The following is a 15,590-nucleotide window of genomic DNA, read 5'->3' on the forward strand; positions in this document are numbered from 1 at the left end:
CTTTTACTTGGTAAGCAAATAAAAACTGTAGAAAACATGTATTCAACGTATATTAATTATACAAAATATATACAAATGTATTAGTATATACATTTAAGAACTATGATTGAGCTCTTTATCCATGATTGCATAGCATCAACTGCTGTGGGAACCTGGTCCCTTGCTAGAGCTCTTAAACACTGACAACACTAATAAGAATCAATAATTATTTTTGGTTTCCTACAGGGGAGGAAAAAAAATTGCTGATTAGTTGGTTCTGTCAATTTCAAGAAAAGTTCTACCCTTAAATATCTGCCTAAAGCAAGATGTAAAACTGCAGGCTGAGTTATTTGCGAGTAATCCTGACCCTCACATAGAACAGACTTTGGGGCACCAGGCTCTAGAGCTGGTGATTAGGATCTTTATGGAAGCTATTGTTTTGGTTTTCTGTTGGAGGTGGAAGAACAGGATGGATTCCACTACTACAGCTGTGTTACTACAATGTTATCAAACTGCGGAGTGTCTTCAGTGTGGTTTTTATCTTCTGTTCTTTGGTTAGTCAATGGAGCATATTTTCCATTAACCTGTTTTTCTGAGGTCAATGACAAAATATTCTGTAGTGAAATCTGAAATATTTTATTTGGAAAAAAATACATCTTCACCTGAGCTGATGATTTAAAGACAAAATAAAAATGCATTATTGTGTAAAGGCAAAGCCCATTTGTATTTTGCCATAGAAATTAATATATTTTTAAAGACACCTTAAATACATAGTTGCAACAAGAAAATATAAACTAATAAGTACATGTTCCTCAGGAATAAAACAGTATATAAAAACAGAAGACCGGAAGACTAGAGAGCAATGGATAAATTCCCATGCTAAAATTTTGTGGTTGTAATTCTTGAAGACAGATTAGCATAAATCAGGATTATCTTTAGTGTCAGAAATTTAAGCAAAAGCAGGACACTGTCTTATAGCACAAACTTCAAAAGCTCTGCCTGAAGTAGGCAAGAGAAAAAAGGGAGTTTTCTGTACTAGCCGTTTGGATATGCCAGGCTTCAAGTGTATTCAGATTTAACCTGCTTCAGTTTTGCTACACTTCCTTTTGTTGTAGCTAATAAAACTGGTACTAATTTCTATTCTATTTTATACAGGAAACTATATTTGGCTATAAATGACTTGAGGACTATAAACTAAAAAGAATTAGTTGGTTGACATTCTGTTTAGTAGAGCACCAAGTGTCACAAGAATCTGTTACTGTTTAAGTATGCACAGCAGCTGCTATACACAAGTCATCTATTAATTTGGAGAATCCAGATTGATGCTTCTCACCTGCTATGTTTTCAAGCTTAGCTAGTGGAAGTTCAGGGCTTATTTGAATAAAATATTTTCTAGACATTTATTCAGAATCTATCACCTTAAGCAAAAAATAAGAATCATGAACTACTTCTGAAGTCATGGTAATGATAATCATTTTTTTTCTTTCCATCTCAAATTAAGCAAATGGTAATTAAAACTTCTGGCACTTTCTGGTCTGCTGTCTTGTTTAAACTTTTCTTATTGTGTGCAAGGGAAAGCTTCAGACAGAAAAGCCAAGCTTTAATCCATAATGTTGTGCTTGTTTGTGTGTGGCTGTTCATGATGTTCTTCCCTTCTCTCTTAGCAGAAACGAACTACATGATGTCGTACTGTTTCAAAGCTTCCGCTACTTATTTTTCTTGAACTCCATGTTTATATTTCACTTGAATCCCACATTTTCTATAGGGATGCTATAAAATCTAGAATATTCACTGTTTTCTTTCCAGTTAGAAGTGCAATGCATTCTCTTTGTGTGGCACTTTGCCAAGTTTTTTTTTTTTTTAAATCAATATTTATGTGAACTACAGAAATTTGCATGGTTATGAGCATTTTTGCAGCACCTTGATAACTGCAACATGGAGAAGGGAGGAAATACCCATTGTGGCAAAGTTCTGTGTAGTGTAGTACAATAACCATATTTCTGAGCATACTTACATCTGAGGATCAGCTCTCATGTTCAAAACACTTTGAAAGTCGAAATCACATTATCTTCGTTATACAGACTCTCAACTGCATAATTAAAAGTATCCAGCAATTACAGCAAAGGCAGCTAGAAATAGTTCTTAAATTCAACAGCTCACACAGCCATTCTCTCAGGAAGAAATTTGTGTCTGCCTGGGACTTGAGGATTCCTTCCTGCCTCTCCTTTCTATTCTTGCTTCCTGATGCTCAATAATTTTCCTTCTTTAAGATATCATTTTAAAAAGAGGTGGTGGGTTTTTGTTTTTGAGACAAGCAGTAATTTCAACAGTAAGCGATGGACAGATCTGTAGCACCATGTTCTGTTTGTCTTGGTGTTTTGAAGATGAGAAAAATTGAGAAGTTTCCCACATCAAGGGCTCCTCCTGCAGGTGTCCAGTATTTTATGGGTTTGTTGTTGATTTGCAGAAAATGGCAATGCTTGGCTACTCAGAGCATCACTGTTTCTGTCCTTGGCTCAGCAAACTAACCCACGATTTTCTTCTGTCACAGTCACATCATTATCTGGATATTTTCAGTTCCCTTCTGTTGCACTGATGTAGAGCCCCCTCCTATGCACCGATCCTTCCCCAAGCGCCAGAATTTCCCTTACTCCTTTCAGCTTCCATTCTCCATTGTTTCATTTGTATTTGGGCATTAAACTTTAATGAACGTGTTCCTTATATGATTCTTAGTAAACTGTTAAAATACTGTTTTAGTGAACATGTAAAATTCAGAATAAATGTCATCCTTTTATTTCTGCACCAATACTTTATTCTCCATTAATCTCACAAAATGTATAATAATTTCTTTGACAAAGTATTGTTAATATTTTTGTCACCTATTAAAGCTTGAAAGTGGCTATAGTATCTAAATATTTCTTTAAAGCAGTTTAAAATCCTTTATGATGAAAAGTACATAAAAGCATAAAATTGAATAGTATTTTTACCTTAATTTTGTAATGCGATCTTTTAAAGAGACTCAAAATTTCATGGCAGTATGTTTCATTAAATGTGTTATGGCTTACTGTTGCTCTTAGGAGTATGTTTGCATCCTTGAATTTCCATTTCAGTTGAGAGCAAGTTGATGTTTCACATTTTTGCTAAATTTGTGGGAATAATTGCATATAAAATCAAGCAGCAGCAGCACCACCTGCCTAATACACAGACCAAATATTCTAACTTAAAGAGCAAGGGAAAGAAATGAACTGTTTGTGAAAGGAGGAGGAAAATATATGTTAAAAGAGCTTACTTTAAGGGAAGTAAGGCTGATTATCAACCCATTATTTTAATATAAAACAGAGATAGATTAAGGCTGAAAAAAAATGTTACATTGAAAAGTGGGGACTTGTCATTGCTTGCTGTATTTCACATCTTTTTGTAACAGCAGTATTAACTTTCAGACAAAATGGCAAAAGGGTAGGAACTGTAAGTAATTCCATTTTATCGTTCCAATCTCCTCTTTACTAAAGTTTAGAGTTACAGAGGTGTTAAGCATACAAGGGAGTAGACGTGTGTTGTCTAACACCTGTTCTGTAAACACGTTTTGTGTTGTGCTGTAATCTGTATGTTTCTCTCCATATTGTAAGGTATGCCCTTCTGTATTTATTTACTGACTTTCAGCCTAAGTGCATTAAGTTTTTCTTGTAGTACTTTGAAAATTTGCTGATGGGAGAGATGCTGGGGTGTGTGGGTGGGGGGAAACACTGTGATATAAAGTGCTTGGGAGGAAGCATGAGGATAATTAAAATTCTCAGCACACAGCTTGGGCTACAAATGATTTATAGCAAGGTTGGTTTTCAGAAGAAAAGATAATTCTGCCCAGATCAAAGAGTTTGTATCATTTTTATCAGTGGAGATGAATCTGGTGGCCTGCTGAATTTGGTACTGAACAGCTGTACTGGTGGTGAACAAGCTAAGCCGGTAAAATATCAGTGGAAAAATAATGCACCTTCCTTTCTCCTGTCTATTCTACGTCAAAAGCAGAATAACAGTTTCTCACACTGAATTGAAGACATGAAAGGAAGCTGATTCTTCATGCACTAGAAAGAAAATGGATACTACTGTGGCTACAGACACTGGCTACAGCTGTTGTACTTCTAATCCTCTGTGGGTTAATGGCTTGAATCCATAGGTGCTATGCCTAGCTTTATTAATTAGGCTTCTTTCCTTTAAAATTCTTGTGAGGAGAAGAAAAGAATATCTTTAAAGAATACAGTTGTCCCAAAGGACTGGGAAGGAGGAAAATTATTGAGTGCAAAGCGTTCGTTATATCCAGGTAGCTTCTCATTCAGTGTTAGACTCAAAGACAAAAAAGACTTGAATGTTGATAGCCATCAGTGTTTTAAAGATGGTAATCCATCTTTTAAAACAAAGGGTGACAGCTCTCTTCTCAAGAATGAGATGGTAGTATAGAGCCAAAATATTGACTCCTGCCTGTTACTGCAAAAATTCTCTTAGGCCGTGTACGTAAGATATTCAGAAGTTTTGATATAATCTTTGTTTTATGATTTGTCCTTACAGCCCAGATGCTTTTGATAAACATTACACAAATATAAATTAACCTGATTCCCAAGATGTCTACATAATATGCAAATTCAAGGATCTGAGCTGATCTGCCTCTATGCTTTTCATTTCTGTGCTGAAGCCACTGAACACCATTATCAAAAACAAAACAGCCAAGCCTACCAGTACTTAGGTAATTGCTGAGTTGCAACTGCATTTTGGCACGCTGTTTGCGGTGATCTTGTTGCTGCTTTGTATGCCCCTTGACCATTTGTTACCTGGGGACCCAGTCATGCACTTTGTGTATGGGCTCAGGATTTTACTGGAAATTATTTTTGCAATAACTAAATAATTATGATGCTTCTGAGAGAAACCTAGGTTATTGTGCCCTGACTTTAATAAAGTAAACAAAAACCCCTTCAAATAATATGGATTTTTTCCCCTGTGTTTATGTGTGTGTTTGCTGCAAGAATAAACCAGGTGTATAAGAGACACAAAAAAATCCCAACGGATGTGCAAAATAAAAAGACAATTTATTTTGCTATGTATTTTTTTTAACAGCTCAAGGTGATACCTATAGCTAGAGGAAACTGGGAGTATGATTTCTGCCTTCAAATTAGTGTTACTTCTTTAAATTTGTGGTTTTGCAAATAAAGGTCACAGAGAAATGTCTTTATGCAGACATGATCGCTTAATTTATGTGTATAAGAAAAATAACGTTACATTTCTTACAGTCCATTCATTCTGTGTGGCTTAGAAAGAGGTATGTAGAAATAAGTTTAAAAATCTGATTTCCCATCTGTCTTTGCCACAGTCATCCTTTCTTTACATGTTTCCCTGTCTAGAACTTGTGTTGCTTATTATTATTTTTACCTTTTTTTTTTTTTTTTTTTTTTTTTACATTCTCTCTGATGTAGTAGAATCTAGTTAAATTTGTTTCTCGCACCTTAATGCTCTCAGGCACTTACCTTCCTTCTCAGATGGATTTCTAGCTGCTTCACAACTTATCCTGGAAGAATTACTGTGCTAAGGGGCATTGCTCAGTTCTGCGGGAGAGGAAGTTCATGTTTATTGCATAGCTGTTTGTCCACCAGAACACTTGAGTTCTGACGGTTCATTTTGGCTCGTTACTTAAGCTAAGATTACTATCTGATTATATTTTACCTAATTTGATTTTTATCATTGACATCGAAGACTACAGCTTAAGACAAATAACTTTCATCTAGACAAACAAGAAGGGGGATAAAAATCACTCTTTATTTTACCATTTTTACAGAATTTTTTCTCTCTAAAAGAGAGAAGGTACATGGGAGAAGAAAGGCTTTAGTATTCATAAACAGATACTGAAATTCAAGACTCAAAGTGTATTTTTTTCTCCTTCCTTCCACTCCCGGCATCAAGTAAAAATGCACTCCAGAGACTGATGGATAGGTGGGGAATACATTGGCTATGATCTGTCTCTTAATTCCTGGTTCTCTTTCTTCAGAAGGTCCTGTTCCCAAGCTGAGGAAGCAGTACCATGTTGCACCAGCAGCATGATTATTATCTTCATAATCTCAGTGCTGTATTGGTTGAAAAACAAATCGAAACACAATTCCAGTCCTATTTCATGAATATAAGTTGGAGTCTCAGCACAGATGGTAGGGGTTTTTTTTGTTTTGTTTTGTTTTGTTTTTTTTTGTCCAAGTGGCTGGTGGTGATCTTAAGGAGAGTGAGAAAATGAAATGCAGAGGGTAATGTCAGACACATGCCATGAGCAAACAAAAGGTATCCTGCTGCCTTTCAGTTTAACCATAGAGGTTTAAGAATGAAAGATAATTGTTCTGAAGAGATTGGTGAGTACAAACCTACACGGTTCCAGATCAATAGAGGCGTGTTGTCTCCTGGTTTGATTGATGTGTTACCTGACTTTGTGACTCTGGGTGCACTGTTGCAGTGAATACTGCCACCCCCTCCAAGCAGCAAATACATGTTCAGTAAAGCGATGACTTGGCTGCAGTCATAAATACACAAGATACTATGCCACTGGCAACCACAGGCAGGACAGGGCTTGTAGGCAAACATAATACATCGGAAAAAATAGCTAAGCTCCTGTTAGAAACAAAAGCAGTGGATGGCAAAGGTAAAAAAGAGCTGGGAAAAAATGATTGGAGTCTAGGGAGGACAGCATCAACAAGATAGAAAAGGTAGTAGTTGTTTGTGGAGTGGAAGGGATATTAACATAATTTATATTGTATGGACAGGGTGAGAAATTAGAATATGCTATAGAATTGCAGAGTCCATTTTTCCCCAGCAGAATTATGAATTCTGGTTCCCACATCTGGGACTTCCCTTGTTAGAATATAAAATATTTTATAAAGGATTTTCTGCCTCCAGTGGGATGTTTTTAAGTCTGCAGTGAAAAGACTGAAAACTTTACCAGATCTAGGACAGGCACAGGTACAGAATGAAGTTATTCCTGTGACTGAGCAGAGAGCTGAAATAGACTAAAACTTAGATATTTTGTGGTTTAATAACAGGCTTTTTTTGTTTGTTTTCATGAGATGAACATGGAATAAACTGGATAAAACTGAGAAAGGTATGACAGACCTTGGTGTTAGTTCTGTAAACAGGCCAAAAGATCAAGTACCATGGCAAATTTTACCATTGCAGCATCTTATTCAAAGAACCTATTGTCACAGAAGTTTTCTCTGTTTAATGTTCTATGAGATGAAACCATTTTTATATTTTGTTGATCTTTTTTACTATGTCTGTTTTACTTCAAGCCAGCGTCAAAGAACTGACAGCCACAAAGATCTGTGTGACCAGCAAAGGAATTATTGAACATTTTCAGTGTATTTGATACAATTAAATGGAAAAGTTTCAAAGCCAAACTGCAGCTGGTAATCAAGGAGTAAGAAATTTTCAAGTAGTTTTCTTCATCTGCCTTACTTTGGGAAGTGACATTTAAAAATATACAGTAGAAATGTCCCTTCTGCTGAAATGATAAAAAGGGACCTAGAAAAGGAAAAACTGAACATTGATACTTAAGATATTTACTGAAATAGAATTTTTAGCCATGTGTGTTGGAAGATGGAAAACAAAGCTATAGGAAAATCGGCCTGTGGAAAATGCCATGGAAAGCCATGGAATGCCATGGAAAATGCCATGAAAATCTTTCCATGGCTTACCTCTCCTTCTGTTCTCAAGTGAATGCTTAGAGCTAGGGTAACGTAAGCCAGAAATACATGAGCTGTCATTGGATGATGTAGGACAGAGGATGGTGTGATAGGGAGCAACTGTCCTTCATTGTAGGCTGAAATAAAATTATCCCATGTTGTCTGCAAGCTATAACTGTGCATATGTGTAATTATTACACTGATACTTTGTAACTTGTTGCAGTCTCTGAGTTCGGAATTCTCATTTCCTAAAAAACTATTTTTGTCTTCTTACGTGCACCTATCTGTTAGCAGATACTTATTTATATAAATTCTCCATTAAACCTAATCCCACTATAATAGTATACATATTTCTAAGTATGAAGTCCTCAAGGCGAACTTTTCTTCATTTTTATTTTAGTGGCAGTTCTATTACATTGGATTCCCTGTAGAACCAAAACAAAATATTTCACCCAGGCTTACAATCTACCCCCAGCAAATATAAATGGTGATTTTCCATCAAAATCCCTTTTGCTAACTACACCGGGTAATTTACCAAGAATTCTCTGGTAATGATACTACTGTCTTTTTCCACCCATGATATTGCACAGTCTTCCTTAATGAGGTCAGAAAAGGCTTCTGTTTTAAATGTGTTTTGAAATCTATATGGCACCCTATAGACACACCGTTATCAAAGCTCTGTACTCAGATGCAGGCAGTTCCGTAGCACTGTTTCTTTCCATTTTGTTTTCCTCCAGGCTTGTTTGTTTCTGTATTTCCTTGCCACTTATATTTTAGCAATGGATTAATATAATTCTAAAGAAAAATATTTGTTCTGCTGTCAGTTTTAAAATAATTTGCATTTTTAACTGTATAGTTCTTCAATGTAGTTTTTTGTAAAACATTAATCAGGAATATTATTATTCCTCTAAAGTTGTAAGGCAAACTGTAGGTTCAGAGATGCTTTAAAGAACATGTTGTTCTGGTCATTTTGTCCAGTAACTGTTGAACTGTCTCCACACACAAAGACAAAGAACAGCTTGGTGCTTGTCCTCCAGGACAGCTGTCTAGGAGGACAGGTAGTGTCCTCCTTAGAAAACAGCTGTATTCATTACGCCTCCCTTCAAGACATCACGTATCAGGATCAAGGCACTGCTGCTGTATGCAGCATTCTTCCAGCCAGAACATGTTCTCTTCCTAAAAAGGCTTATATTAGTTTTGTTTGAAATAGGTTGTATGTGTTTATAACAATTTTCTTTCTTGTTTTGAGTTGGATTGTTGGGAGATGGAGAGGACTGCTGTTGGGAGATGGAGAATAAGCAGAGCAGACTGATAGTAGGATGTTTTTCTTCTGGTTTCTTTTAATCTGCAGTAAGATAAGTGAATCATTTGTAAACAAGCTTTTGATTCCACAAGAGAGAGCACTGGGATTTTTTTTTTTAAACTTGAATGCCTAGTTATCACCATCACATTTGAGGCAGCTCTCTAAGAAGATAGCTAAGTGGAGTATGTCTTGTGTGTGTGTTTGAGGTGGTGATAAAAGTAAGGATGGTAATAGAAAATCAGACAAAACCACTAAGCCACTGTTGATGGAGCCAGAACTACATAGGCTAGTACTTATTTCTAACTGTCCATTTCAAAATGCACTGTGCATAAGGATTCATTTATGGCTAATTTGATGGACTTTAGTGAAAATGTACACACATTATGCAAGCATTTGCTAAAATTTTTAGTATCCATTTACATTCACAGGCTGTAATGACAACGTAATGAAATGCAGCAAAAGTTGTATTGAAACGGGTAAGTGCAATGTATGCATATAAAGATGAAGAGGGGAAAAATAACTTCATAAGTTTTACAAGATCATCTTTGCCTGCATACTGAATAGAATCTAAGATCTACTTTTTTTTTTTTTTTTTTTTTTTTTTTTTTTTTTTTTTTTCTTTTCTGTATATTATAGTTCATGGCCCTACGATGGGAATTTTGAGAATTCTTCACAGTTTAATTTAGATAATAACACCATACTTCAGTCCATGAAAACGTGATTGAGAAGTTTTCTTGGTTTCTGAGATAATGAATTTAGTTTAGTTACTGGTAGATACATTATGACATGAAAAAAGGTACTTTATTTAATAGACTAAAATTCCTTGCAGATTTTGGCATGCAGACGTGTCATTAATAGTAAGTACTACTGCTTTTCAATCTGTTGGAGCATTTATGGGCTAGTTTTAGCACATGTTTTCAAGTGACAGTACCTGAAGCAGCTGCAGGGTCTCCTTGTAACTAACACTTCTGACCAGCCCTCTTCCAAGGCACAAACACTCTCTTAGGTCATAAGCTGCCATCTGCAGGGTGTTCATTGCCTATCACAAGCACATTTACAGCAGAAATCCATTTCATCACTTAGTTATTACAAAAAAATAAGATGAAATCTTTTCAACCCTCATGAAGTTTGTGGAATCCAAATATAACTGTCTGTAAAACAGAGACAGGATTAGAAGTGAATTTTACAACAAGAAGTCTTGGGCTTGAATACTTCATAATTTTGGCACTCATAAAGCAGTATTAAGTACTTCTTGAAAAAAACGTGGGAGCAAAGGTAATTTTCTGTTCAATCATAATATATTGAAAGCTGCGTCCTCTAAGTTCTTCTCTGCTATCATAGTTGTGCTCCACTGTTCCAAAGTGCTGCACTCCACTGTTCCAATACATTCTTTCACTTTTTGAGATGGTCTTTTTCATTTTTTATGATTTTTTTAAACAAAATTATTTCATTCATCATGAGCTTAATCAGTAAACATGAAAATATAAGAAGATATATAGTCACTAGTTACTTAGGCTTAACTAATATGAAACTCATCCTTGCCTGCATTTTCCATTATGATATTATTTATTAACTGCATTTAAAGATAAACATATACGCTGCATGTAATAATGATACTGAGACATTAATACATATATAATACAACCTATTAAATGTGATTTGAAATGCAGTTAACTATTACCTGTAATTTAACTTACTAATGACTCCTTTTGTAATAAATGTCTGACTTTTTCCTCCCTCTTGCACACTTCTTTGGGATTTCATGATTAGATAAATGAAAGCAGAATTTCTGTGAAGATACCAAGGCGTGATGAGAGCACTGATATTTTTGTAGAGGTAGGTAATCTTTTGGATTTATTTTCTGTGAACAGAATATTTGCTTGTATATAGTTAATGTGAAGAGTAGTATCGATTCTGGCTATCAAACAAGATGCAACTATAGCATTGTACCTATTTTTTTTCTTATTAAAATGGCTTTTTGATTATGGATTGATAGACATCATGCCTCATCTCACGGTGGTAATCGGGGTCTGAATTGTTCAGTAGTGTTCCTGTCCTATAAAGCTTAAAGCAAACATACCTAATATATTCACGCTGAATTCTCTTAAATTCTTACTTACCTTATGAATGTCTCTTATTTTTTGTTATTTATATCATTAGTAAGGAAAATATCTTTCAAGAAAATCTTGTTTTAGGAAGTGCTATTCTTCCAAGAAGACTAAACCCTAACAATAAAGAAAATATATGTAAGGTGTTAATCTGTGCAGAACTTCAATTTAATTGTGTACTTGAATTGTTCTACTTTTTTCCTTTTTTTCCTCCCCCAGATAATTAGTAATTTTGGTAAGTGCGGATATGACTGCCCAAGGCCTATAGAAAACCTATCAAACTGTGTGCAGGTGAAAGACAATGGTTAGTTGAGTGTTTATCATTCCTGAGTCACAAACTCATCAGCAACTGTTCAATATTTTCTGTTGTATTGTGTATATTCAGCAATTTTCCATGGTACATTTGACAAAATCTGGGAAAATAAATGTTTTGGTAAACAAACATTGAAATGTCTGTCCTGGTTTTGGCTAGGACAATTATTTTTCTTCCTAGTAGCTTATATGGCGCTGTGTTTGGATTTTGGCTGAAAGTAATGCTGGTAACACACAGCTTAGTTATTGCTGGGCAGTGCTCACCTACATCCCTCCTGCCAGCTACGGGGCTGGCAATGCACAAGAAGTTGGGAAGGGAGAGCACCAGAACAGCTGGCCCAGACTGGGCACTGGGCTATTCTGTGCCACGTGGCATTGTGCTGAGCAATGGAACTGGGGGGATTTGGCTAGGGGGCTGATGTTGTTCAGGGACTGCCTGGGCATTGGCCAATGGGTGGCAAGCAATTGTGTTGTACATCACTTTTTTTTTTTTTTTTTTAATATTGTGTTGTGTTTTTTTTTTTTCTTCCCCTTTTCCCTTTTTTATTAAACTGTCCGTATCTTAACCCATGAGTTCTTGCACTTTGTCCATTCTTTCAATTCTCTCCCCTTGTCTGACTGTGGGGAGTGAGCAAACAGCTGTGTGGTGTTTAGTTGCCTGCCGGGTTAAACCACAACAGCATCAAAAACCTATTAAAAAGCAGGTGACTTCAGTCTAAGGTAATTTTATACACACCGGCCTTGGTAAATTTTGCTTTACATCTTCCCTCTCTTTAAAGTTGAAGTTTTAAACTTAACACAGTCAGTAATGCTGCAGTTCAGAGATTACTTAGTAACTATCGCTCATGGCCAAACTCTAAACAAAAGAGTAGAGAGAATAAGTAATGAGAGGTTGCAGGAGGAGGTGCTGGCAGGAAGTCTAAGGAAACAGATTCAGATTGCTTTTTTTTTTTTTTTTTTCTTTTCAAAATAAGGAAGGAAGTCAAGTAACTCAGTACACAGCTATGCTGTTCTCAGTGTGATTGTGTGATTATTAGGCCTTTTGCGTTAACTTTTAGCGCAATTCTTCTTCCAAGTATAGTGATATTGTATAGACTCACTTTAGGATAGAATAAATCTTCTGGTTAAAAATTAATGAGAACAAAATAGATGACATCTTGTTATCTGTCGACCTTTTGTTATGTTGAAGCATCTTGTTAATTGAAACATCCCGTTATCTGTCGACCCTCAGTCAGGCTGAGACTTGAGATAACTTGAGTCAACCTTCTGTTATGTCTTGTTAACTGAGACATCCCGTTATCTGCCGACCCTCAGTTAGGCCGAAAGCCAACTCAGCTTGGAAAATAACTGATTCATCCTACCTGGTATTTTTTTAAGCAAAAGGTGAAAAGTGCATCACGAGGAAGACCTATGGTCTTCCTCCCAAAGACCACTGCCCACATCCCGAAGACCCTGGCCCACAATTCTTGGAAGGCTTTGCGCAAGAGCAAGGACTGATAAGCTAATTAGTATACAAAGCGAGAGTAGGCGGGTTTAGGTAATGAATATGTATAGGCATAATAGAATATTCATCTTTTGCTGTATAAATATGAGATGGTTTGTTACTTCAGACATGCACGATAGGTGGAAAGATCCTCCGTGCATCCAGTGCTGCAATAAAGAATATACCTCTTAAGGAAATTTTGGCTTCGATCTTTAAATCAATAGACACTAGAAATGTTCATTTCAGTAATTCATTAACTGGAGACAGATTTTTCAGCTAAAACTGTTGTTTCCCCCCACCCCCCCGAGATCCTAACAATCAATTCAGCTGGAAGATTTGTGTCTTCTCGCTGCTCTACTTGCAGTTGTATCTATTATTGCTGTGGTAGTTTGTATCCTTAGAAAGCAAGGTAAGAGTTCTCTCTTTTTTTTTTTTTTTTTTTGAAGTTCAGTATTTATGTAATTCCTGTTGATTTTTGTGATTTTTACCACATTATCCTTTTAGATGAAATAGACTGTATAAATTTCACCACCTTTTAGGTATCATTGCAATATATAGTCACAAGGTTGTTTAAGAAACTCCAGATAAGTCTCCATTAACGCTTTATTTTAAATCAGTATTGTGCTTTTCAAGGGAGTCACCCACCATGCTCATTACAGTTTGGTTCATATTGCTGTGTAGTTGAGGAGTGTGGCCTTGACTCTCGCAGATGAAATTGAACTGGAAGACAGGTTCTAATGAATCTAATGTAGTGCAACCACTAGTGGGTATGCAAGCCACAGGACCATACCAGGGATAAGCTGCAGTGAAACCCGAGACTTGGTGCAGTCTGGTCCTTGGCCCAGTTGTTCTGCTCTGCAGTCTGTTATTCTACCACACTATTCACTAACGTAAGCCTACCCTTTTTCCTTCCACTGTTTCTTTCCTAAATGGAGAATAGGTACTCAATTTCTTAAACACTTATGAAACAGTAAATTACGTAGCGTGGACAATTTTTGGTTTGCCATTTCTTCTTTCACATGAACCCAGCTGATGTTTCCTATAGTTTTGCTGTTTTTCTTTGCTTAGTACCTTAATTCACAGTATTAGTTTTGCAGAAGGACTAACAGCATCCTTCTGCTACATTTTATTCTTCACACCAGTCTATAATGCAAGGCTGTGGTCAACCCCTTCATACTGAGAATGCCATTCAAATTTTGTTTTGTTTCTAGAAATACTGACGCTTTAAGAGAGCATATGGTGTCTTTTTTGTTAAACAGATACATTTAGAAGGCAATTCTTCCATCAGGTGTGACTACAACTACATGTTAAAATACTGGTTATATATCCAGAAGAAGTGTGTCTTAATCATACTGTCCTTTCTTTTGCTGAACCTCTGCACGAGGGCTGCCAGACTGATGTCATTCTAGACTTGTGGGAGAGAAGGAGAATTGCTGAAAAAGGTCCTGTAGCATGGCTTGCTGCTCAAAAAGCAGCAGCAGATAGGGTTATGTTCCTTAGTTCAAACCCTACCACTGCTGCGTGTGACGGTGCCTGTAAAAGTGTGAGAAACTACAGTAACACAGAAAGCATGTTCTCTATTGCAGTTAACCTCTTCTGTAGTGACATGACAAATCAGTCCTCTGTGCAGAAATATATGGTTGTTTCTTTCAATGAGGTGAATGCACAAGACACTTTACCAAGTGCTCTGAATATCTGTCCAAAACACTGTCTTATGAAGGACATGAAGAATTTCTACAGAGACGTTTCTGTTTTATACAACTAGGTGCACAGCAAGAAATTGAGAATTAATAGTTGACTGAATATTAAGCTCTAGTCTTACAAAAGCTGTACAATAGGGACAAATTTAATATGAGCTTTCTTACTTGAAAGAAATCACAAATTAAATACTTCTATTTTAACCGGTGAAAAACGTAGAAGTGATTTCCACAATATGAAATGAAATAATTTGTTCTCAAGTAACATAACCAGTAAGAAGTAATCAGTTGTGAAAATAATGGAATGTAGTTCACTAAGTAACTTAGAAGCACTGCTCTTTCCTGCACAGAGTTCGTCAACTTAACTGGTGGACTCCTCAGTTGCAGTGAAGTGGTGCAGTCTGGCTCAGAGGCTGTTTTGGTGATTGTTACTTTGTTGAGATACAGTGCACATTTACAATATATTTGATATGGTATTATAAGAATGAAGTAGATTTTACATTTCACTTGCTGTCCAGATGTCATCAGCACTCATTGATGTAAAGTTGTGATTTTTTTTTGCTGTGGAGAATATCTGTAGGTCAAAAAATCCACAAAAAAAATAATCTTTATACATACATATTTTTCTTCTGTATCACCCTCAAGTGACTTAAAAATCTTAAAAATTAATTCTGTAACTTTTCTTGAACCACTCCCCCCCCAAAAAATGAAAAACAAAACCAAACCCAGCACTGACAAGTAACCTTGCCAGAGTAAAACCTGAAGTATGGTATGCTTTCTGGAGATCTGCAATGAAAGGGAGCTCACAGTTACTACTTTTAAATAAAATATAATAACGTAACTATAGTCTGCAGTGAATTATTTTTAGATGAGTTTACAGCATAATTTGACTAGAGAGATCCTTTCTCTAAAACTTTTAATGAAGGCAGGTTAAAAGTAAGTCAGTTCTTTCTTATGTGATTTGCAGAAACATTCATCTTTGATATTATATTGTTTAAAGAGGTTTAA

General features: G+C 36.1%; 1 protein-coding gene across 1 annotated transcript; it reads left to right on the top strand.

The window, feature by feature from the left end:
* Positions 1-6,634: 6,634 nt before the first annotated feature.
* IL17RB (interleukin 17 receptor B) lies at positions 6,635-14,799 on the top strand (the record flags this gene model as incomplete). Its single annotated transcript, XM_084530854.1, is given in 5 exon segments — positions 6,635-6,643; positions 8,080-8,110; positions 8,113-8,205; positions 9,411-9,458; positions 14,178-14,799. Coding segments are annotated over 5 exon segments (654 nt in total). The 3' UTR covers positions 14,651-14,799.
* Between the last annotated feature and the right edge of the window lie 791 nt (positions 14,800-15,590).

This window comes from Aythya ferina (genome assembly GCF_964211825.1).
Source record: "Aythya ferina genome assembly, chromosome: 10".
Lineage (NCBI taxonomy): Eukaryota > Metazoa > Chordata > Aves > Anseriformes > Anatidae > Aythya > Aythya ferina.